Below are 24,718 nucleotides of genomic sequence, written 5' to 3' on the forward strand. Positions count from 1 at the left end.
AGTCCATCCTTTGTTTCTTTAACATAAACAGTACAGATGAACATGAACAGTACAGATGAACACGAACAGTACAGATGAACATGAACACAAAGGCAGAAATCATGGTGCAAAATAACATTAAGCTTATAGACAAATGAAGCAACTCTCCACAGAGGAAAAGACTGAGGCAACCAGAAATTACAGGAAGAGACACCAGGCCTGTTCTCTCTGGTAACTTCATGATACTGCCACTAGTCTCTTCATTTCAACACATTCAGCAATTTTCAGGTTGTGGCTGCTAGCAAGAATTTTTTCAATGTCTGCCTGCATGCTCTGTTACCTTCTGAAAGCAATGAACTGCGATTGTTTGGCATCCTGCAGTCCTGGTCCTTTTTTAAGTAAAGTCTTTATGGCAGTTTGCAAGTCTGTTTTAGAAGACACAAAAGGTAAGGCATAAAAATGTGCAGAACAAACAATTTAAGAAAGAAAAACATAATTCAATATGAAACTGCCTTTGCTTATTTCTTGCTTCAATGACATTTCAACTTGTTTGAAACAACAAAAACACACACACCCCAAAAAAAACCCACACCACATAACACCCACATATATACTCCCAAAAAAAGTATCATGCAGTTATCCCACTATTAACATCTGAGAGACAAGAGTGATATGGAAGGAGAAAAATTCTTACTTCTTTGTGTTAAACAGCTGCATAGAGAGTATTTCATGTAAAATATGGTTCTAATATGGCACGTTAAAGAGGTAAAGATACAAGATTTTTAAGCCACAGACCTATATATTTAGATCTCACAGAAAAAAACCATTTTTAGTATTCTATTTGCTGAGTAAGTTACTATAGTAAGGTAAGGCAATAATATTTGTTTTGGTGGGTTTTTTTTCCACATCCCCCTTGAAGATTTTTGACACATACGAAGCAAGAGGCCACTCAATCCACTTACCCAATAAAGGTCAAAACCAATGGCCCTAACTCTGACCTCAAAACATTTTAAAGGAAATACTTGCATCCCCCTCTGTTTCCATTTTCTTAACTTGATTTTAGAGTTGGGAGCACATTCCTATCCAACACACCGTCCTGTTGTAGTTGCTGTTTACTCAAATGATTCACCTCTGAAAAAATTTATCATTTAAGGTTTGACAGCTCCAGCCACAACACAGAAAGACAATCACATTTGATTACACTGGTGGAAGCTGTATCACCCCTGTTTCAAAACATAGAGCTGGAGCTCTACACCATATCCTTTGCACTTAAGGGTGTTGCTGTGTACACTTACAGAAGGCAAAAGGTAAACTATTTATACTAAAACAAAAGCAGATTAAAATCTTCCAAGAATGTTAGTTCCAGCCAAATAGCCTATGCTTTACCAAAAGGAAGATCAACACCACAAACTGTACACACATACTGTCACAACCCCCTCCAGCAGGCAAAGCAATAAGAATGAATTTCTTCTCCGGGCTTGGCATTGTCATTTCTTCATTCCAACCAGAAACTTTCAAGACCTCATCAAATTCAGGAAGCTTCCGGTGAGATATTCTTCATCGGAACAGTGAAGGTTAAACAGAAAAGAAAAATTATTTCCAGTTAAAGGGTTCCAGTATATCATCACCTGCATGTGCCTGAAGTTCACCATTTATAAGTTTCTGGTTATCTACACTACATGCACCAGAAACTCTGTCTCTTGAGCATAACAATTTCGCATTAAAAAAACCTGATAATTCATTCTCTAAAACTTTATACCAAGTATTACCCATAGAAGCTCTTCTCATAGGAGAGACTGGAATAACACAGAAGTCTTACCAAAAAAAGAAAGTGACAGTGCTTGTAAAACACTTAGCAGTTCTGGACATCTTGGAAGTGTTCAGAATACTCTCAATCCCAATCAACATGAAAAGGCAAAAGGCCTTGTGCACTAAGACCTAGATTTTTTTGTTTGAGGTTTAAGGAAGAAATCATATGCTGACAGCAAACAGGATTATTTCCAGACCAAAAGTAATGCAAATGCTAGAAACTAAAGTTCTAGGCATTAATACAGAAAAAAAAAAGACACTATGATTTAATGGTCCTTGACATCTAAACTCTTAGTGTAGTTCGGCCTCATTTAGCTGTTGTCACACTTTTTTTAAAAAATCAATGTCTTTAAAGCAGTGTCTTTAAAAATTTTGTTTTAGAAAAGCAACTGTAAGTCGTTTTAGAAAGCGTAAAGTTATTTGTGCATACACAACTCACTTGAGAACAACAGAGAGTGTTTGATATTGAAATGTGTCCCATAAAATTCAGGAGTATTTCAGCACGCACACATTTTCTTGTTCAATACATATACCACTGGAAAAATCTGTGGGGGTTTGTTGTTGTTTTGGAGGGTTGTTCATTTGTTACTAAAACCAGTGTTACTGATTTTGAATAAGAAACTGTAACAGAAGCAGTACTACCAATTCAAATCCTGATGCACTACTATTTTGCAGGTAAAGGACCAGGCCTACTGCCAGAATGCTTCTTATATACCTAAGGAAATCTTACCTTGATGCATTATCTACGATTAGTTGAGATTCAGCTCTGTGATTAGTTCGCAGTTCCACAGAAAAGCCTCTTGATCTTAGACCCTCAAAAATATCAGCTAACATGTTTCCTGGGTCTATGCTTGGTAGCTGTCTAGTATCACCTAAACAGAATGGCAATTATTTGTGAGAAACAGTAACAGATCATCTGTTAAAAACTATCTTGAAAAAAAGAAACACTGTAATTAATAAATACTCAACCCTCTACATTGTAACATGCATCCTCAATACAACTCACCTGAAATAAAACTTCAAAGAATCTAAGAAACTTTGTTTGGGGAATCAGGCCATAGTGTAGTTTTAATTTTTCATATTCCTCACTCAGTAATGCTTTACTAGCAGGTGCAAATCACTGCATGATAAACACTGACGGTGATTGCATCTTATTCAAACACATTTTGAAAGCTAAGTATTTAAAAACAAATGCCATAATGGCATGCCAAAAAGCAAACTTGTAAGAAAGCTTCTTTAAATGCAAGGAAATCAGAAAAGTTTTCCAGTTGCAAGACGTAATAAGCTACAAAATGGAAGTCATAATACTTTCAAAGTCAGACAAAACACTGTTAAACAGAAATAATGATACTTTCATACTGTCAGCTGAGATGGAAAACTGTCTGTCTCATCTGACCTTATGAATAAACAAAAATATCCAAGTACAGAACTATGCAACGTTCTGGGGTTTTTAAGTGACTCAGTCACACCAGTGGCAGCTCCGATACTTACACTGTATATTGTGTATTATTAAATATTGTAGCATGCTAAACTTGCCATTTCACTTACCTAGAATAATAAGTTTTGCAAGCTGAGCATGCTCACACAGGATTTTTAAAACTAAACTAAGAATATGTACAGACACCAAACTTCCTTCATCCACAATCAGAACTGTCACAGTAGCAAACTTCCATGGCTGTATTTGTTCACTCTGCCTCCACAATTTAAAACTATAGATGATCTAGAAACAAATAGAAATAAATCAAACTCTGACACTAATCAATGGTAAACAACTGTCTTATAAAGGTAGCCAGAGTGTGGTATCTTCTAATGTTGTATTCAGAGCTATGATCTGAAATTCTGAACTTAAATATGTAAAGACCCAGAAGACTCAACCAGTCTTATTTTCCTCCTTGGTGAATACATTTCTAGCTGAAATTATCAATACCGATGTAAAAGCACAAATGCATCTTTTTATTTCTGCAGGGACCCTTAAAGATATAAGGTCAGCCGTTACATTGCTCAGTAACAAAACATCTTCTACTACACCTCACTGACATTAATAAGTCCCCAACATTGCATGACAAAGGGGAACAGGCAACTATCCAGTCCCCAAAGATAAAATAAGACCACGGTACTTTTGATGTTATTGTAATTTTGATTTATACAGATTATTCCACACCTCCAATGTCTTCTTGGTACTTTCCGCTATCTAGGAAAACAGACTTGACCTAAGTTTATTAACTTAGTTTTAAACAAGTTTTTTTAAAACTAAATTTGCTTTCTACATTTTTCCTCAAAAGACACAATATTTAACAGTAATCAAGAAAATACTCTGTGAATGAAATCTATCTCATTATTCAACCCCACCTACTGATCTCTTCATGTATGTGCAGTTATTAGCATGACTGCTAGGCAACAAGACACTAGAAAAGAGCTATGCCATCTAGAAAGTATTTCTGTTGTAACTAAAAAAAAAAAAACCCAAAAAACTGAGCTAGTAAGACTAGATGCCCATGAAAGGAACAAATTTGAGATGTATGTCAGTAGAAAAAAACCACCAAAGTTACAGCAAATAATGTATTTCAAGTGATTGATTTATGATTCCCCAAAATCTAACGTTGATTTTCAAACGCTGACAAGCTGTACCTAAGCATTATCATTAACAGCTACACATATCATAAGGGAAGTTCAGTAACAAGGGGTTTTGTTTTTTTTTTAAAAAAAAAAAAAAAAAAAGAATGGATAGTGTCAGAAGGTCCTTCAGAACAGTTTAAAAAAAATATATATTCCTTACCTGATGCAGCGTATATGCAGGAAGCTTAGTTTTTTCACTCAAAAGGCTTGCTGCCCTCCCTGTAGGTGCAGTAAATAGTACATTCAAAAGTTTTTTTGTGTACATATTCTCTGACTCCCAATGATTATCAAAGATATTCCAGTCCTCAGATGCATCCAGGTCTTCTTCAAAGTCCTTAGAAGCAGCTTCTACTTCTTTTTCCATCTGCTTTAAGTAACGAAAAAGGCAGCTAACTATTGTACTCTTCCCACAGCCTCCTTTTCCACTTATGATTGTAACAGGATTAGAACAAATCTTTTCCAGAGCAATTACCTGATCTGAGTCTAACTCTGTTTTACCTTGGCCACCACACATGAACCCCACTTCCTTTTCAGGAAAGTGATTTTCACAGTTATGATTGTCTGGACTATTTTCCTTCAGATTTTCCATTTCATGAGCCTGGGTAAAATTAATTTTGTTATCTACCATTTCTCCTGATGATTCAGAAGCACTAAGTACCTTTCTCACATCGACATCCAGTTTCCATGAGTGGTTTAACAGAAGGTCACCTATATACATTGCAATGTCTTTTTCAGATTTGTAAAGATGAGGTAGAAACACTAGTTTTTTCTCCCTAATCACCACATTCTGATCTTTCAAAAATTCAAGAGATTGCCAAACATGTTCAATGGACATATGTCTAGATACCAAACGAGCTAATTCATCTTGATCTTCGTAAGTGTGTCCCATTTCTCTGCACTGCTTCTTGAGTTGATCATACAGAATTAATGCATTCTTCTGCAAGTCAGGAATCTTCCAGAGGAGATGTTCACACCGACAGAAGGCAGCCCACGTAGCCTCACAGTAAGAAAGGTTCAGTTCCCTATAAGTAATCTTCTCCCCAGAAAGAATAAAAGCAAAGATATATTTATTTCAGAAGATGTTAGTGTCTTGCTGAATAACATTGCTCCTAATAAATACAAATTGCAATTCAGAGGGTGGAAGTCTATGAAAAAATATATAATTTTTTGTAATGCACAAACTTAAAATGCTTTTCAAGCAACATGAAAGCGGGATATTTAAAAGTAAGATGGCATGATAATTCCTCTCGGTCACTCTTCTGTATGAAATAGAAACTTCAAAAATCAAAAACCTGGCACAGAAATTGCGTATGAAGGAAAACTTGTACACAACTAATTAGCACATATTCAAGTAAAGGCACAAAAACTGTAGAAGCAGAGAACAGGAAAGACATTTATCACAATACTATTGGCAATTCTGAACATGCTACTTCAAGAAACACACAACCTTTACAGAGACTACCACAAAACAGTAGAAGACCGAAATGCACAAAAATGTGAACTACCGAGGGAAAGAAAAATGACGTGGAATTGCTGAGCCTTAAGAGAAAAAGCTAAGAGAGTCTTCAAGCAATAAGAAGCTGCAGTGAGAATGCAAGTCCGTAGTACAAGAAACAACAGAGCAACAAGTCTATATCGCATCAAGAAACAGACAAATTTGACATCAGGAAAAGCTTTTTAAACAAAAGGATGTGAAACACTGGAATATGTTTGCTAGAGAAGTGTCTGAAATTGGAGGTCTTAAAAGACAAGTCAGAACATCTGTCAGTAAAAGCAATGGGGGGCTGAAACAGAGGCATTAATTAATCACATCTCTGAACTATTAAGCTATAGCTCCTATCTGAGGTACAGGAGTGCTAAGGTGAGCTGCAGCAGCAAAGCTGCACCGAAAGCATAGCAAAGGAAAACAGGAAGGTAAGCAGCAACCACAAATCCCATTATAAAAAACAGAGAACCATCAGATCAGATGGCCTTTTACAGAGTAACTTACCTACCTTACTATCAAAGCATAGATACTGTTTTATATATTAATAACAGAAAAACTCATTTGCTGGTATAAAATTGAACAGGACGAATGTTGTAAATTAGCTTTCTTACTTTTGGCCCAATTTCTACAAGGAACAGAAAACAAGATACTTGAGGTAAAGAACAAACAAATGGTTGTAACAAAACCACTTTTAAAATCCTCTGAGATTAATTTACTGCAGACCAGCTGGAAAAAAAACCCAGTACATCATCCGTTTCCAAATGATGTAAGCTTCCTTACCTCTGACAAATGCCCAGTTAATAAACCAAACATAACCAAAACAGCACTGTAGTCTAATGAAGCTCAAAGGTAACAAGCACCCCATTTTTCACCCTGCTTAACATTACTTACCCTGCTGAATCCAAGCTTCCATGGCTCATTCTTTAGTATCTCATCCAACTGTGTTAGCATCTTGTCTTGAAAATGTTCTTCCTCATCATCCGCTCCAATGTTTTCTTCAGTCTTTCTTTGCCAACACACCATATTCAACAGAGAGCAAAAATGCCGTGGCAGAAGAACTGGCAAGAACTCCAGTATCATCGGGTAAGTCAGAGCTACCAATACCGCCTTTCCTGCAACTGTAACCACCATAAACCAAGAAAGTTTTAGGCAATACACAAAGATATTCATAAAGGCAATTTAAATTGGCTCTGGCTTTTATCCTTCTGCCTCCCATACATCCAAAATACCTAAATTTCTTCCAGTTTCTTATTCTTTTTAATCCTTTTCGAATTCTTTTAAGTCCGTTTTCTCTGAACTGCCACAGGAAAAAACAGATGACATAAAAACTGTAACTAAATGTACTAATTTGGAAAATACATGTTATACATTTTTAAACTGCATACTCATATACATGCATATACATACATAAACTGCATGCAAAACTGCATTTTGTAGAATGTCAGTTCAGACCTCACCACACCTGCCTCTTACCTAAAGATTATTTTCATACAGATGTACAAAAGAATGTTTAAAATCCAAAATAAGAATAGAGGCTTCTAAATCTGTAGTGGCAGATCAGTAAGGGAACTTAGGAATAAGTGCTTTCCACTGGCTTTCTCAATGACCCCAAACAAGCTAAGCTATCACCTTCCCTGTTTCTATCAGTCTTGAGATCAGCAAAAGGGGTATAATGAAACTGATTTGCTCTGTATCTTGCTTTAAAATAAAATTTCAAAACAACATGAAACAAATTTCAGAAGTTTTATCTTTTGGCAAGAAAAAACACAGAATTTTTATATGTATGTTTGTTATGATTTAACACCAGTTGGCAACACAGCGGGATAGGGAGGGGAATCGGAGCAAAAAGGTAAAAAAAATTGAGGGTTGAGATAAGAACAATTTAATAACTGAAACAACATATTATTATAATAATAATGGAAAGGAGAGAGAAGGAGAGAGGAATAAACTCCAAAGGGAAAAAAGTGATGCACAATACAACTGCTCACCACCTGCTGACCAGTGCCCAGCCAGTTCCCAAGAAGCGACTGCAGGCCCCAGCCAACTCTCCCATTTCATATACTCAGAATGACATTCTAAGGTATGGAATACCCCCTTTGGCTAGCTCTGGTCAGCCGCCCTGGCTGTGTCCCCTCCCAGTTTCTTGTGCCCCTCCAGCCTTTTCACTGTTTGCTTCAAAAGCATACTCCTGATCCAGTATCTAACACTCATGTAGTCACACCACCACAGTCCACAACAGGATGCTCAGCAGTCCTGAACTATCTCCGAGTGGGGACACTCCAGTGTTTCCACAACCTGCTCCCCAGCCACACCAATCTACTGATTGGCAGGGTACAAATACAATTCAATAGCCTAATTGGTGCAGCTGATTTGGACTGAGCTCATTTGCTGTTCCCCTGCACTACAAAGAAGCAGCTATACTATTTCTGAACACGTATTTGTCACAAAAAGTTATACCACCATATTTAAGCAGTGCTGAAGCCATTTTTTAACAATCCTTGTTATACCCAAATAAGCTACAGGAAGCCAGTACCAGTGTCTCTGCATCCCTGGCACAGATAATTCTACTTAATAAGCCTACAGAATTCAGGAAAATCTTTGTATGTTTCTAACTGTATGCCTATCTTTAATTGGTCAGCTGTCCCACTGTCCTCAATTTAAAAAAAAACAGAAGAATCTTTGTATGTCCAGAATTCATTTGAATATACAGTTCATATGAAGACATGTTAGCTTGAACATAGTATCTGAAAGAAAACTCAGTGGCTTATAAAGCAATCAAAATAGCAAAGGATATACCTACATGATTTTGAAACATAGTAGAAGACGTCATAATCCTTGGTGTCTCTTTGTTTAATCCCCATCTGTAAGCGTGAAGCTTGGAACTGTTTTAGTTTTTCTTCAAGATTTCTAAAACTCAGCATAGACTCCATAGGAAGCCAAGTAAGAAACTTCTCTTTAAAATCCTCAGGAACAGCACATTCCTTAAGAAAGAGTGAAAACACTTGTCGGTTGTTTTCTTCTATATCAGTCCGCAGAAAATATGACGGATATCCTTGCACAAAGTACTTTGAGCCCATTTTTTTAGCTTTAACATTAACTCTCCACCAAGGGTCAACTAATGGAAAACGTCCAACTACTTCATACTCTTTTTTGGAGCCATCTTCCTGTATAACAACTGAATCAATAAAAAGAAAAAGAAAACCACTGTTAACTGACAAAGATTAGAAGTTCGGTTTGATTAAAAGTTTTGTTTTTTCAAAGCTCATTTTGTCTTTTGTATAAGTTGCAGTAGTGAAACTAAAGCAACGAGTATCTTTCCAGTAGTATTTAAAAACAAAAGCAAAACCAACCTCAGAAACAACCACTAAAACTGCTTCTGTAAGCGTCAGAGCTAGAAAGTTGAACTTGCATATTGTTGTTTGTTGAGACAATTAAACACACTGGTATATGGTTTAATATTGCATCATTTATGCCAAGTCAAGTTTGCAATTCCATTTCAAAGTTTTGCCACAAAGCACTGCATCGCGGTGCCAGCATTCTCTTCGGATACATTCACGTATCAAAGACTTCTCACAACTGAAACCACCAAAATTATATGTGATTAACCTAACTAACTCTTAGGATTTTGGATAACCTGGTTTGCCTCCTCTTCCATCCTCTTTCCCTCACAAACGTTAATACACCATTCCTCGATCCATGATTAGGGACTAAATGACTCCACCAGAACAAAGCAAGCACCTGCGTTTAGCAGGTGCTTTCTCTCCAAACCAGAGCACCAGCAGCCTTAGGCCTGTAACAACTTCTCTATTTATTTTCCCCTTGTTACCTAGCTCAATTTAGCCATTTTAAAAACAATTTTCGGATATTCTCCTGCTAGGTGTCTCTCCATCATCACCTGCTTTTTAAGTGCTAAGTATGCAGTGGGGAATCTGTACTGTCAAGTGTTAACTGGAAAACTTTGTTTTCTCACTGCTGCAATACTGCGGTCATACTGCACTACCCTGATACTACCTGTGTAAGATCTATCACCTACTTCGGATCACTTTCCTTTTACTTGTAATTACTTCGGTAACCGGAGAAGGAGCGCGTTTCGGTTTCATTTACTTGGAAAACACCGCAGGCGCGCGGCCCCGAGCCCCCCGCAGCGGCGCGGCCCGGCACCAACCACGGGCCCCCGGCCGAGCCGCCCCCGGCCCCTTTGAGGGCCGGGCCGGCCCGGAGGCCGGCTGCGGCTCCCTAGCGTCAAACGGCGCCCCGCGCCGAGCCCCAACCCGCGCTCAGGGGAGGGCCCCGGGGCTGCCCGCCACCGCCCGGCCCCGCCGCCCCTCACCGGCTCGGCGCGGAGGCAGCGCGGCCGCCGCCTGCGGCCCAGAAGCCTCCAGGAGCGCGGCCTCCGCTAAGTGCGGCTCCTCCTCGGTCTCCTCCTCCTCGGTCTCCTCCTCCGAGCCCGCCGCCGCCGCCCCCCGCCGCGGAGGCAGCAGCACCCCCCACAGCTCCACCACCGGCCCCAGCCCCTGGCCGCACACCGCCATGGCGCTGCCGCCGGGCCCTCCCGCGGGATCCCTCCGCCCCGCGCGTGGCGCGGAAGCAGACGGCGGATGGGGCGATGCGGCTGTGCGGCGCCGCGGCCCCGGTCTCCTGCCGGCCGTGGCGCCGGTGCTGCCTGGGGAGGTGCAGGCCTTGCCGGCGGCCGGAGCCCAGAGCGTGAGTTACAGGTAACGCACCGGCGCCTGTGCGTTGGGGGTGCAGAGAGCTGGTTAGTGCGGCGTGACCTCTCGGGAGCGGGAGAAAGGCGCGGGACGTGGGGACGGCTGAGCCCTGCCCTGCCATGGTTTGCACCCATACATCGGTACCCTGCTGCAGAAACCGCTCCTTTTAATAAATTGGGTGGCAATTCTGTGTGCTGACATGACCCTGATCACAAAACAATCAAACCATAAAATCAGATCTTCAGTGCATCGTATTCAGTTTCACCCAGCTGCCCCCAAAGCTGTATAACTAATCATGTACAACTGGCAAACCCTTTTCCAGCAAGCCCTCTTCTAAAACCACCGCACCTCCCTGTACCGTACCCCGGCAGTTCAGAGGGCTGCTCAGGCTTTGCTTCGGTTCAACACCGCAGGTGTGTGCCTTTCCTGCAAGTTCTGTCATACAGTAGTTACATGTTTTCTTGCAGTCATGGATGACAATACGAAGCTGTACCATGTTTAGTGTTGACCTCTCCTGAAGTCCACCAGAAATTGTGCCATTCAGTGAGGAAAGCAAGCATTTCTAGGATCTGTTTTAAACTGGTTTGCACTGGTTAGCAGTTAACAGGTTAATATTAGCTATTTTATTATGTAGCTTTTTTTTTTTTAACAAAATGTCACATAGTTGTATTTCTTCATGTTCACCCCTATTAGCTAGTATATGTTTTCATCAAATAATTAAGTTTGTTTGATAAGGTTTGTTTTCAAAAAATAAAATCAATTTTGCTAACTCTTGTGTTTCCATTTGCCCCCTCTTTAATTTTGTAACCATATTTTATTCCAGTTTCTCCTTTGTTTTGCTTTGGGCTGATGTCACACTAACTAAACTAGAGGACACTACGGATATCTTGCTGCCACTTCAGAGTACTGGCATGCAGGTTAAAAGAGAGGCAAAAGCAGTAAGTGCTGGTGCAAAGGCTGGTGGATTCTACCGTTTCAAGTTAAGTAAGGTCTGTTGCACTCCAGACCAAAGTGCAACATAGAAATGCCCAATATTACGCTAAATATAACGTACCAGTCTAGGCACAGCAGCAGATAGTTTGCCCAACTTCTGAGAAGCTGGCAGCAGCATAGGCATACCCTTCAAAACAGTAGTGAAGGTTGGTTGTACATATGTTTAGAAAAAGTGATATATAATAAAATACATCAATATACAACATTTCCTTTTGGTCTAAGCTAAAAGACACCTGATCCTTTTTCACATTGTTTCATGACTCCTTTCCATGTATGATCACAGAATGGTTGGGGTTGGAAGATCTCTAGAAGTGATCTAGTCCAGCCCCCTGCTAAAGCACATTCACCTACAGCAAGTTGCACAGGATTGCATCCAGGTGGGTTTTGAACGTCTCCAGAGAAGGACACTCCACAGCCTCTCCGGGCAGCTTGTTCTAGTGCTCTGTCACCCTGAAAGAAGTCTTTTCTCATATTCATATGGAACTTGCTGTGTTTCAGTTTGTGCCTGTTGCCCCTTGTCCTGTTGCTGGGCTCCACTCAAAAGAGACTGACCCCATCCTCTTAACACTTGCCCTTAAGATATTTGTAAGATCACCTCTCAGTCTTCTCCAGGCTAAACAGCCCCAGCTCTCTCAGCCTTTCTTCATCAGGGAGATGCTCCAGTCACCCCATCATCTTTGCAGCCTACGCTGGACCCTCTCCAGTAGTTCCCTGTCTCTCTTGAACTGGGGAGCCCAGAACTGGACCCAGCGCTCCAGACACGGCCTCACCAGGGCAGAGTAGAGGGGCAGGGTCACCTTCCTCCACCTGCCGGCCACGCTCCCCCTAATGCCCCCCAGGATCCCGCTGGCCTTCGTGGCCACACGGGCACACTGCTGGCTCATGGGTGAATTGCTGTCCACCAGGGCTCCCAGGGCCTTCTCCGCAGAGCTGCCTCCCAGCAGGTCAGCCCCCAGCCTGTGCTGGTGCCTGGGGCTGTTCCTCCCCAGGTGCAGGACCCTACACTTGCCTTTGTTGAACTTCATTAGGTTCCCCTCCACTCAATTCTCCAGCCTGTCCAGGTCTCACTGAATGGCAGCGCAGCCTTCGGGTGTATGATCCAGGAGGCCTGTTGCCCACAGGACTACCCTACAAAGAATGGCCCTCTTCACCACCTACCTACTTACAAAATTGACTCAATCACACGCAGAAGCATGGACTCTCCCTCTGTCCTGGCATGGCTGCCTGACACTTCTCCATTTCTGGAATACCTACATTACTGTGTCAAGTAATATCTATAAAAAGACAGACACATATAAATAAAACTTCTATGATTTTTAAAACCAGCTGCAAGTCTCATGCAAACATAGAGTCTTGAAACAGTTGTTTTCAGTTTTTGTGTGAGTCAACTTTAAATAATGGTATTCTTTCTCCAGCTTAATTCACAGATAATGAAATAACTCTTCTACGTGGCAGGCTGAAAACACATGGCCTATAAAAGGGAGGCAGGAGAGGGGTCAGAGGCATTCATGTTAATTTAAAAAATATAAAGCATTAGCTTACTGAAGTGCTTAAGGATGTTATGCAGTGATACATTTGAATCAGTGCTTTAAGATACTTTTTTCTTACGAAACATCATTTCACATTAACACTATATTTGTGTAAGTGAAACTGGATGTCTGAGTGCCCTAGTCTATTCTGAAAATACAAATTTAATACTGTATTCAGCAAGTGTGACCCTGAAATTTCCTTGTCTTTTTACAGTCTGTATTATACATGCTGAATTCCTGTATGGTGTCTTATATTTCCATTCCTTTTTGAATTCAGTTAAGGAAACACTGCTTTGTAAAGACTGAGGAACAAATACTGAGGTTTAGATGCATCCTGATTATGAATGACTTTCTGCATGTCCAGCTTCGAATAAGTAAGCCTTGATTTTCAAAAATGCTATTTGCTGCTCAGGTGAAATAAGATTGTTTTTCTAGAGCTAGGTGGTCAAGTGCTGAGAATTAGAGGACCCTTTTGAAAAATTGGGACTAAGTGATTTGCTAATCTCCACAGTGTAGCCAGGTTTAAGGTTCCCACCTGCTTGGTTCTCTTCCCTCCCCTTAATCAATACTGCTGCAGAGAATACAAGTGAAAGTTAATCTTCGATTTTAAGTCAACAGTAAAATTGTTAACTCTAACACAAGAAGGATTCCATCCATGAAAGTCATGAGTGAAAAAGATAAAAATAAATGAACATCTGTATAGATTTAGAAATCTACAACACTTGCAAAAAAAGATTGTTTAACATTAAAAAACAGATGAACACAAGGCCTCGAGATTCAGTCAAAAATTACTCTGTCATGAAGATTTTAAATCATAGTTTGAAAAATACTTTGAAATCTTAGATCAACTTTGGGGACCAGCTTTTTCTCCATCATGTCTCACTTTAAATTCCACCTCAAAACCCAAGAATGCACAGTAAAAGGAAAACGTGCTTTGACAACCCTGTGATTTTACCTTCTAATGCACATGATAATTCATGACTCTTAGCAAATAATCTGACATGACACTAAAGAAGTCATTACTTCTTTAGTCTATGGGGAAAAGTCTGTTCATAAATTTGAACTAAATCTTGCTGCATTCAGTGGAGAAAAAATCCAAAGCATTAAAAAGCAAATAGTCACAATGAACAAGGAGAGATCATTTGCGCTGTCTCTTACTGCTTTGTGTCTTAACACAGTAGCAAGTTTTCACTTAATAAAAAGTATGCACATATGAGTCCCCATCCTTTACATTTGAAATCCTACTCTGAAAACAATTTTCAGAACATTCTGGCAGGTACCATTTATACACTGAAGGGTTATATTAATGCCAGCTTCCAGAATTAAATAAGACTTGCTACATTTCTTAGTGTTGCCCCACGCCAGACATCCCCTTTAAAGCTCATCTTTGAATCTGAGTGGGATCAGGGGGGCATCCCCCAGTCTCAGATTTTTTTGGATATTCACTGCTCGTGTATACTCTGTTGTGATTCAAGAGATTCCTGTCTGCTGAACTCCAAAAATACATCTGAGTTTGCCATCCAGGGGCATCAACTGGGAGCCCTCAGATCATGAAATTAGGTGATGTATCTAGCACAGCAGGAGGCAGAGAGAGGTTTAAACTTTCATTCCTCTTGACATGGAAGGGTTTCGTTTTGTCCTGTGATCTTCCAGGGTGCCATAAAGGAATCATCTCCACAGCAATACTTTTGAGGAAGGAAAATTACGGACAACAGCACCTAGCTGCCTTTTGAAATGCTAAATTCAAGTGCTGGACCTGAACAACCGTGAGCTAGCCAACATGAGGTCCAGGAGCTCTCAGCTAACACCAGAATGACCTAACATTAGAGTATGGTGATTTTGGAGATCTAGGGATCCCATAAACAGATGCCAAGATACAGAAGCTTTTGGAGGGTGGTGGCTAGTGAAAAGGGGCTGTAAATTGACTGCAGATAAATTAAAACTGTTAATTACCAGAGTTTCTCATGTGAAATCTCTTCACAGCTGGATGACATCTCTATAGATAAGGCAGAAAGTGGTAGTTCCATGCCTTTTTTTTCCCCCCTAACAATGAATTTCAGAAGATGTCAAACATACTATGAATGAGATATGTATGTCTCACAGGCTGTATTAAATATCAAACTAGCAGAGCTTGAGATATATGTAAACATTAAACAAAAAAGAAGTGAGAGTTGTTATAAGAACATCATATTGCAGTGTACTTAATAATTGTCTAGAAGAGGGGTTTTCTGAACACTTCAGAGTTGTAGGATAGATCCCCCTGGTCAGGACAGATACTGATATGGAGAAACAGTGTGAAATGGGGATAATGGACATCGATTGTGATTGTATGTGTCTGCTCAAGGAATGTGGGTATGGTGACTAGTCATGGGTGCGGTGTCTGGTCACCTAGGCACACAGCCTTGAGGAGACGCCTACAGTTTTGAGGAGAAGCCTGCCCCTCTTCCTCTAACAAAGGGGAGACGGGGAGACGCCTGCCCTTCTTTCTCTAACAAAGGGGCTATTTAAAAGAGAATGAGAAAAAGATGAGAGACATTCAAATGCTGTCTAGAGGGAGGGAGTGCTAAGTCTCCTTGCTGGAGAAGATTGGATGGTCACAAGGACATGAATCACCTGAAGAAGATCGGGTGGTCACAAGAACATGAATCACCTACAAACCTGCAAGACCACCACATTCCAGGAAACGGACTGATAAGCTAATTAACATACGAAGCGGGGTTTAGGTAACGAATATGTATAGGCGTTAATTGAATATTCATTTGTTCATTGTATAAATGTGAGATGGTTCGTCACTTCGGGCATGCACGCTTGTGGAGGAGCGATCCCCCGTGCATCTGCGCGCAATGAACATACCTACTTTATAACTTTCGAGTTATAGAGTCTAATTCCGCACGTCAGTTTCGCCAAACTGGAGGATTTCTGCTCGGCTGAGGGACCAGCTGCGGAGCGGACGCTCCTAGGCGCGCCCCGGGAGATTTCCTCGGAGGAGCCTCCTCTTCTCAGCTGTTCACCCGGGAGCAGAAGGGAAATCCCTGGGTCCACGGATAAAACAGTATGTTTAGTAACGGGGCGGCTGGTGAGACGCACGGAGACGTCCGGCGCGCAGCGTAGTCCCCAGGAGGAAAGGTAGCTTGGGAGGGGGTTTGCTGACCGAGGGGTGGCCGCTAGCGATCTTGAGGGCAGATCGAGCAAACCCGAGGTTACTGCCATTCCTAAAAGCCCGGAGGCCTCGTGACGGAAAGCGGGGGCGGGACGGAATAAGGCGGAACCTCACAGGAACAAGAGGGACCTCACAGCAAAAGGGAAACTTTTGCGTAGGAAAAAGAGGAAGCTAAAAACTTCCTTTAGGTTGTCTTAAGAATTGGGGAATTCCTGGAATGTAACAACTGAAATAGCGCTCTGTGTCTTGTTTGTTCTATGTGTTGTCTTGTTACATGTTCAAAACTCGGAGTTATGAAATGTATGTTGAAAAATATTAATATTCTGGTAAGTCGTGGCAAATAGCGGAAAACTTCTTAACACTCTGCTTAAGACCAGGAAAAATTGGTTTTTGTTTGTTGTTTGTTTTTTGGCAATTGTTCATTGAAATGCATACTTTGTGAACTGTTAGTGTTCCTAAAACATACTGCTTGTGTGACTGCGGGCTGCCCGGAGAGTGTGAATGGTGTGATTGAGATGCGCATTTTGATTTTCCGTGTATAGCTTAATTATTTTGACTAAGTGTGAGTGCAAGAGTGCTTGAGACAGGCGTTTGAGTGCAAAACGAGTAAGAAGCTCTATCCGCGTTTCCGACCTTGGGTGGCTAAGGCGGCCGGAGAAAAACAAAGTAATTAAAATTGCAAAATGGGAAATGGAAGGAGTAAGCCCTGTGAAAAATCGCCCTTGGGTTGTATATCCAAATATTGGAGTGATATCGTAGGACATGGTGGTACTGAAAATAAAAGGAAATTGGTTAAATATTGTAATCAGTGGTGGCCTTTGTATAAATTGGAGAGTGATGCGAAATGGCCTCAGGAGGGAGGAACGTTAGGTTATAACACTCCTGCAATTAATGTTGTGTCTGAGAAGAGAAGGAAAATGGGACGAAGTATCGTATGCAGACATGTTCTTCGTCCTCCAGGACAAACCTGAGTGGCAAAAGGACTGTGGATTAGTACCCCCTCGGGATCCTATGGTACTAGCACTAGAAAGAGTGCGGGATTAACATCACCTGATCTTTGATTGTGGCTCTAGAAAAGGATAGGAAAAAACTGAGACCTAAACTAGAAAGATGTTCTTGTTGAAATTTTTGTGTTAAAAAGCTCAGGTTGCGGTTCCTTCTGTGGAGCAACCAGAATGAAACACGTTGTAAGATATAAAAACTTGTACTGATGTATGTAAAACCTGAGGCGTGTGTGTGTGTGTAAGTGTTGGGGTGAGTTTGTACAAACCCCTGTACCCCCTCGAAGGTGCGACTGAATCATGCTGGGATGCATGGCAGGATGTTTTCTGTTTCCCTGCAAAGGCATGATATGTAATAACACAGACTTAAAGCAACAAGTAGCAGATTTGCATTCAGGGTAAGAAAGAGTTAAAACAGAAGTGCTGCTGCAGAGGCAGGCTTGTGTAACCTGCAGAGCAGGAAGAGCATCTCCTGCCCCGAACCCTTCTGATGGTGAGGAGGAGGGGGTTGCTATTGCTGACAATTGAGCAGAAGGACCTGACAATGTCACCCCAATTGCTGCAGCATTTGCAGTACAACAGGACCGGTAACGGCCCCTTTAGGGCAGGGAATGGGTATGAGGTGGAATTTTAGTGAATACAAAACCAACTTATTTGTTAAACTTCAGTAAAAAATAAATAAATAAATAAATTTGTTACAGTTGTGGGAGCTGCTGGCCACCAGGAAAACATCCTGAAACCTTTAAAGTACAAACTAAAAAAACAAATAAGAATGCCAAATTCACTAAAATCTTTGTTGGGATGAGATTTATTAGAACATCTAGACGTTTAAAGAAGGGGAAATGAAATTAAAAGTTAAATATGATCAAGTAATTGAAATATTGAGCTTATCTTTAATTCAGCAGAAAAGAGGACCTCCCTGAAGTAAGAGAAATTTTTAACCAGGTGTATCTGAAAATAAATTCCAGGAAAGGTGAAAAATGTTTTACCTGTTACAGTAAAATGATAAGGGGGAGGCTTGCTCAGTTCAGATAAAAACAATATCCCTTGGTCAGCAAGGCTGGGGGATATTGGCAGAAAAAGTGAAATAAAATACACTCTGTAGTAGTTCTACTAATGTAAATCTGTGTGTTTTGCCATGACAGTGACTTGTTATGGGATGTGCAGATGAAACTGCATTGACAACGAAGTACAAGGAATAAGGTTGGTCAGGTGCCTCCTACCATAGTCAAGGGCAAGACTGGGTTGGCCTCTGTTTGCCACCAAGAAGACTCTTGAGCTCCGCTGCTGGCTGCAACCCAGTAGGCGTTGAGCGGTGGGAACATATGCCATGCCAGACCTTGATGTGAGGCATGGCCCACTCTGAGGCACTGATTTGGAAATTGGAAACTGCCTGGCCGACCATGAGGCCAGACGAGTAACAGAGGAGGTAGGAAAGGAGGAATTATCCTTAATACCAGATGATAAAATCCAAACTGAAAGTACAGATCAAGAGCCAAACTATTCTAAAGAAAACTTAAAGGTAATTCAGGACATGAATGATAAAATAAAAATAAATAAGTGGATTTATTTAAGGGATGGTTGTATAGTGGTACCATCCAATTTAATATGGACCACAGCCCTATTATTAATAAGACGCATTGGGGAGCTGATACTTTATATAAAGGTCTAAATCAGAAATTGAAAGGGCGAAACTTGTATACTGTAATAAAACAGGTGACTCGGCAATGTGAAATGTGTTTATGCAATAATCCCAATACAGCAAATAAAATAAAACTAGGGAACATTAGTAGAGGGAATGTTCTAGGGCAACATTGGCAGATCGATTTCTTGGAACTTCCTAGAAAAAGGGGGGTATCGATATTTATTGGTACTAACAGATACCTTTTCAGGTTGGCCAGAAGCCTTCCCGTGCAGAACTGCTAAAGCCCGGGAAGTGACCAAAATACTACTCCAAGAGATAATACCTAGGTTTGGAGTCCCAGCAGTAATGTCCTCGGATAGAGGACCACATTTTGTGTCCAGAATAGTACAACAGATCAGCCACCATCTAGGAATAGATTGGCAATTGCATACCCCATACTGACCACAATCGAGTGGCCAGGTGGAAAAGATGAATCATCTAATCAAACAACAGATTGTCAAGTTAGGTCAAGAAACAAATCTAACTTGGCCCCAATCTTTGCCATTAGCTCTTACATGAATTCGAACTAGACCAAGAGCAAAAGAGGGGCTTAGCCCATTTGAAATTTTATATGGACGACCCTATGGGGTACAAAAGGGGATGTCTTCACAGATTGGTGAAGAAACAATGACTTCCTATATGGTGGCACTAAATAAATAATAAGAATTGAGAAGCATGTGATGGGAACACGCAGTAGGGGTCTGGATGGACCTGTTCACGATATACGACCAGGGGACTATGTATACGTTAAGTGTTTTGCAGATAAAACCCTGGAACCACAGTGGACCGGACCTTTTCAAGTCTTACTCACCACCTACACTGCAATCAAGGTTGAGGGACAGAATTCTTGGATTCACCATACCCGGATTAAGAAAGCCCCTGCAACTTCGTGGAAAGTAACCCCAGATAAAAAAGAACTGAAACTCAAATTTACTCGGACAAATGGGAACAATGTGGGTGACAAGTAAGCGAACCTGAGCGGTTGTGGATCCACCATATGGGAAGGGCACCACAACAAACAATATAGAACAAAAGAGTCTGGGACTGAGCCAGTGGCCAGTCTTGCCCAACTTGTTATCAGTAAGCCCCAACTCAAACAAAGATATTTTTGATCAAGACAGATTTTATATGTATATATGAGGAACGTTTAGATTCTTAAAATGATCAATAGTGGGTTTAAACCATTTGTGGTTTTTTGTACCCTCTCTCTTGCCTACAACCAAGAGCCTGATAACTGGCCTTGGAATCATGCCCAGAAAAAACACACTGGAATAATGGGAAAGGTGGACTCAAAGATGAAACTAGCTATGGTGTTTTTTTCTGAAAATGAGGTGTACCAAAGGAATCAATGGGATCGGGAGGACGTACACAAAGTCGACCGATTATGGGGAAAATTAGGAGATAGGATAAAAGTAGGGTGTCAAACATATAATGAAAAGGATAACACCAAGATTTCGGGAGACACCCTGATTAATGTCAGAAAGGTAGATAAGGAATTTACCCTTCTAAATACAACCATGTGCTTTAATTCACGGGAATGTTGGCACAATTTTACCTTAACCGAGCCCATCTTTATAATATGCCTAGGAAATGAATCCCCAAGAACAGCTCTGACTTATAAGATCAAAATAACAATCATGCTAACCACTGTTCCTACCACCACCACAGTTACAACAACCCCATTAACGCTTGATCTTAAATTAACTAAACCAGATCCAAAAATTTATACAATTGGACCATATGTAATCAGAAATTCAGGTCAGCAACAAATGTTGTTTAACCCAGAATGGTCTCTTAAAAGAAAAGAGTTACAAATACAAGTCAATGTTTCTGATGTTAAGCCATCCTGTTCCCCCTTCTTACGAACCTCTTATGAGGGATGGACAACTTGGTTAAGAAAAAGGGGAAATATTTATCGAAACAGAATAGTGAGAGATGTAACTGGAACGTTGGGAACAGGACTCACGAGTATTAAATTCCATAGATTCAGAGGTGATAATGAATAAACTAGCCACCACCACGGCCGATCTATCAAAACTACAACAACCACTAAAATCTTCATTATTGGCATTAGGGGCACATCAATGGTTGATATCGAAGGTACTCCCCAGGTGGGAACAAATAAACATGGAAGATCATCAACTCATCACTAAGGCATTAGGTGGTTTACAGGATGATGCCACCCTGGCTCTAAGTTGTATCCAAGCCCAAATGTGGATGCAATCAATAGCTGCATCCATAATAAGAGAAGGAGAGGAAGGCATATTTCCTACAGAAATTCGAAAGATGGTTTGGGACAATGCTATGGAGGTAGAAAGAAAACTCCAGTCATGGTGGAATATGGTGAACTTTACCTACGACCCCAACACACACACCATCACAGCTTTTGTGTTAACCATACATAATGCAGTAATAATTAACATACCCCCCATTGTAGCCCTTGGAATTAACCATAATGGGGTGCGCCTATACCCTTTTGAACATAGAACATGGGCCAGAAAGATAGGCGAAAAGTGGCAAACAGTAGATTTAGAATCTTGTATTATGCGAGAACAGCAGGGCTTCCTCTGTGAAAGCAATACTATAATGGCTCAGGATACTTGTTTAGATACAGATCAGAAAATATGTCATTTTGAGGCCCGACCAAATGCAAACTTGAAAACAGTAATTATATATGCAGGGAAGGGATGTGCGTGTTTGAGAACTAAGTGTAACACAATAACCATAGATGGGGAGGTAAAGGAGACTGCACAGTATTCAAATTATTGTATTTGTAATTTTACTACTATCACAGGATGCGATTTTAGTTACTCAGCCCCAATAGTGTCTCATCAATTCTTAAAATCCTACTTTACCCTATCACAGATAATAATTCCTACCCCCATAGGACTAAATATAAGCAGTATAAAAGAACTATTAAAACATGCAGATTTACAACGTATACTGGAAGAAACCAAAGAAAAGGGACACAAAACTCTTCTTATGATCCATCATGATGTAGAGGGGATCAAGAAAGTTTTAAAAAAGGTAGAACAGGATGGAAACCATAATTGGTGGGATACTCTCTTTGGCTGGTCACCTTCTGCAACAGGAATTCTTAACACTATGGTACACCCCATTGTGATCTTATTGATCAGTTTAGGAATTTCCTTAATACTAACCATTATGTTATATTTGTGGGTTTGGAGACTGTTTAAAAGGGTAACACTTATGTATGATGCTTTATATCATTCGGGAAGACCGCTTAAGTAAAAGAATTTACTTAATTTAATAGAAAAGGGGGGATTGATATGGAGAAATAGTGTGAAATGGGGACAATGGACATCGATTGTGATTGTATGTGTCTGCTCAAGGAATGTGGGTATGGTGACTGGTCATGGGTGTGGTGTCTGGTCACATAGGCACACAGCTCTGAGGAGACAACTACAGTTTTGAGGAGAAGCCTGCCCCTCTTCCTCTAACAAAGGGGAGACGGGGAGACGCCTGCCCTTCTTTCTCTAACAAAGGGGCTATTTAAAAGAGAATGAGAAAAAGATGAGAGACATTCAAATGCTGTCTAGAGGGAGGGAGTGCTAAGTCTCCTTGCTGGAGAAGATTGGATGGTCTACTTTATAACTTTCGAGTTATAGAGTCTAATTCCGCACGTCAATACAGTGATTTGATTTGGAACTCTGCCAATGTAAACAACAGCATTAGCAATAATGTTGAACTCTGCTTGGAAAACATGCTTGGCATTATCAGAGCTTTAGGAAGCAAGACAAGTTCGTTCTCTGCATTTAATTCAAAGTTCTGACACAGGACTGCTCCCTATTAAAAGCTTCAGAAGTATCTAAAAACCAACACAACCTTTTCTTTATCCAAAAAAGCTGATGAAGCCTTGATGCAGTGTGCAGAGCAAATGGTTTGAAATAGATGTCAAAAATCCTACTGAAAAAGACATGTTTCTAAAAAGTAGAGGAGAAACAAATGTTCTTGGTAATGTCAGAAAGGTTATAGTCCTCTATATAGCCCATATAGTTCTCTATGTAGCCCTCTACAATGAAATCCCTTTTAGAAAAGTTCAGCAATGACTTTTTTGTGCCTTGGTTACAGGTTCTTGTTTCATAGCTTTGTGTATTTTCAGCGTTCCCTCAGGGCACATGGTATTTAATGTAGAAGCCAGAATTGCTATGTCAAATAGCAAATGTTCAACTATTATTGGATATAATCAAACGCTTATTGTGTACATTTATGCTTTTCACGTGCCCAGGCTAGTAACACTTTTAAGAACTTAATGTGGTGTGTAGTGTAAGGCCACCTATCTTGTTCTTTGGTATTAATGCAGCCATCCTAATTTCCTCAAGCTATCTAAAAGGACTTTGCCAGTATGTCACAATGACATCAGCTTGTGCTGCATCAAAATGCTAAGTGCAGCGTGTTTGGCAGACAATAGCATTATCTCTTGATCAGACACAAGACAGACAAACTTGACTCAAGGGTCTATAAATATTAAGTAGGACTGGTATTCCTAGGAGTTGTTAATCAGCATGCTGTTTTTGTGGTGTGTGAGCGTGCTGAGATTAGATACGTTGCTGAGATTAGTTGCTGAGATTAGATACGTTGCTGAGAATTGTCTTCCTTTGTGTAAGATCTTAGAAACTTGTTTATTATAGGAAAGTTAGGCTTACTTTTAAAAAACAGTAAGTTTCTAGTTTCAAGGTTGTCAAGAAAATGGATACTAAATATGCTCTGACAAACCCTTCCCTGCCTTTCTCATAGGCAGTGTTCCTGGTGGCCATTTATTTGCTATTCAAAGGCATGATAGATTAATTTTTAAAAGCAAATTAAAAAATACTTTCTTTGGTGTTGCAAGGCTAACTTCCAAAAAAAACCTGGTAGCAGGAAGACAGGCTTTATTCTTCTTACTTCCCAAGACCACAAAATGTTTGCAGCATGTGGCATATATTTCCCCTTACAGGATGGTGACTTCATCTGTAGGATCAGGGTCACTTTAACTTAACCATACTGTTGCAGAGCACTTTAAAAAATGGTGTTATGAGTTTCTTTTCTATAGCTGAGGGAGGAAAAAGCAACACCAATACAAAAAACTTTCTGGATAGAATGGCTGCTGCTACAGGCTTAAAAAAGATATAACTATTTTTATAATTAAATGTACATGTACAAGGAGTTCTGCTTGAATATATTACATTCATTCACCAGGCTCCATGTCATGCTTATAGGTTTGTACCTCTCAGGAGAGAAATCCAGAACCGTTATGTAATTCTCCAGGAACAGATAAAATCTCCCTTAACAGTTTTTTGTAGTGGATAACACTTAGCAGTGCTGTTTCTAAAACAGTCTACATCTTGGTGGCTTGGGGAAAAAAAAAGAAAGAAAAATAAAGACTACATTATCCCAATGTGTTCCATTAATGAAAAGGCTAAGGAAAACAACAACAAACAAACAAACAAAAAACCCCCCACAAAACCCCAAACCCACCAGAAAATCAAAGGTAGCCTTCCTATGAAATTCCTGGAATCCCCCAGTGCTATTTTGTAATGAAAGTTTGGGTAATTATAATGACATGTGATAATATTTTGGTTTGCTTTTTTTTTTCTTCGCCAGTATCCTGTCCTAATCAATGGTTTGGAGGAGAAATAGTCTGTGAATTGCAGAAGTCTGCATTTTTGCAAGAGAATCCAAGACTGTTCATTTATGTTTATAACTTAGACAGCTATGTTGTTCTGTAATGGTGTAACCTCTACACTCCTGG

The 24,718-nt window shown here is 40.4% G+C and overlaps 1 protein-coding gene across 7 annotated transcripts in view; it reads right to left on the reverse strand.

The window, feature by feature from the left end:
- Window positions 1–24,718, reverse strand: part of HELB (DNA helicase B) — a 68,288-nt gene that overhangs the window by 7,586 nt on the left and 35,984 nt on the right. For 2 of the 7 annotated variants that reach the window (XR_005104525.1, XR_005104526.1), the window contains exons 1-8: window positions 10,221–10,458; window positions 8,691–9,065; window positions 6,782–7,008; window positions 4,565–5,437; window positions 3,337–3,508; window positions 2,519–2,660; window positions 1,404–1,534; window positions 320–404 (exon numbers count right to left, since the gene is read on the reverse strand). Coding sequence is in view for 5 of the 7 variants with exons in the window: in XM_037389524.1 (XP_037245421.1) it covers window positions 320–404; window positions 1,404–1,534; window positions 2,519–2,660; window positions 3,337–3,508; window positions 4,565–4,771; window positions 5,063–5,437; window positions 6,782–7,008; window positions 8,691–9,065; window positions 10,221–10,422 (1,916 nt within the window). In the remaining 2 variants the exon portion in view is untranslated. Of the gene's footprint in view, window positions 1–319; window positions 405–1,403; window positions 1,535–2,518; window positions 2,661–3,336; window positions 3,509–4,564; window positions 5,438–6,781; window positions 7,009–8,690; window positions 9,066–10,220; window positions 10,459–24,718 lie in introns of those variants that run through there. The other 5 variants (XM_037389527.1, XM_037389526.1, XM_037389525.1 and 2 more) reach the window with 4 other exon arrangements.

Source organism: Falco rusticolus, chromosome 5 (genome assembly GCF_015220075.1).
Source record: "Falco rusticolus isolate bFalRus1 chromosome 5, bFalRus1.pri, whole genome shotgun sequence".
NCBI classification, from domain to species: domain Eukaryota; kingdom Metazoa; phylum Chordata; class Aves; order Falconiformes; family Falconidae; genus Falco; species Falco rusticolus.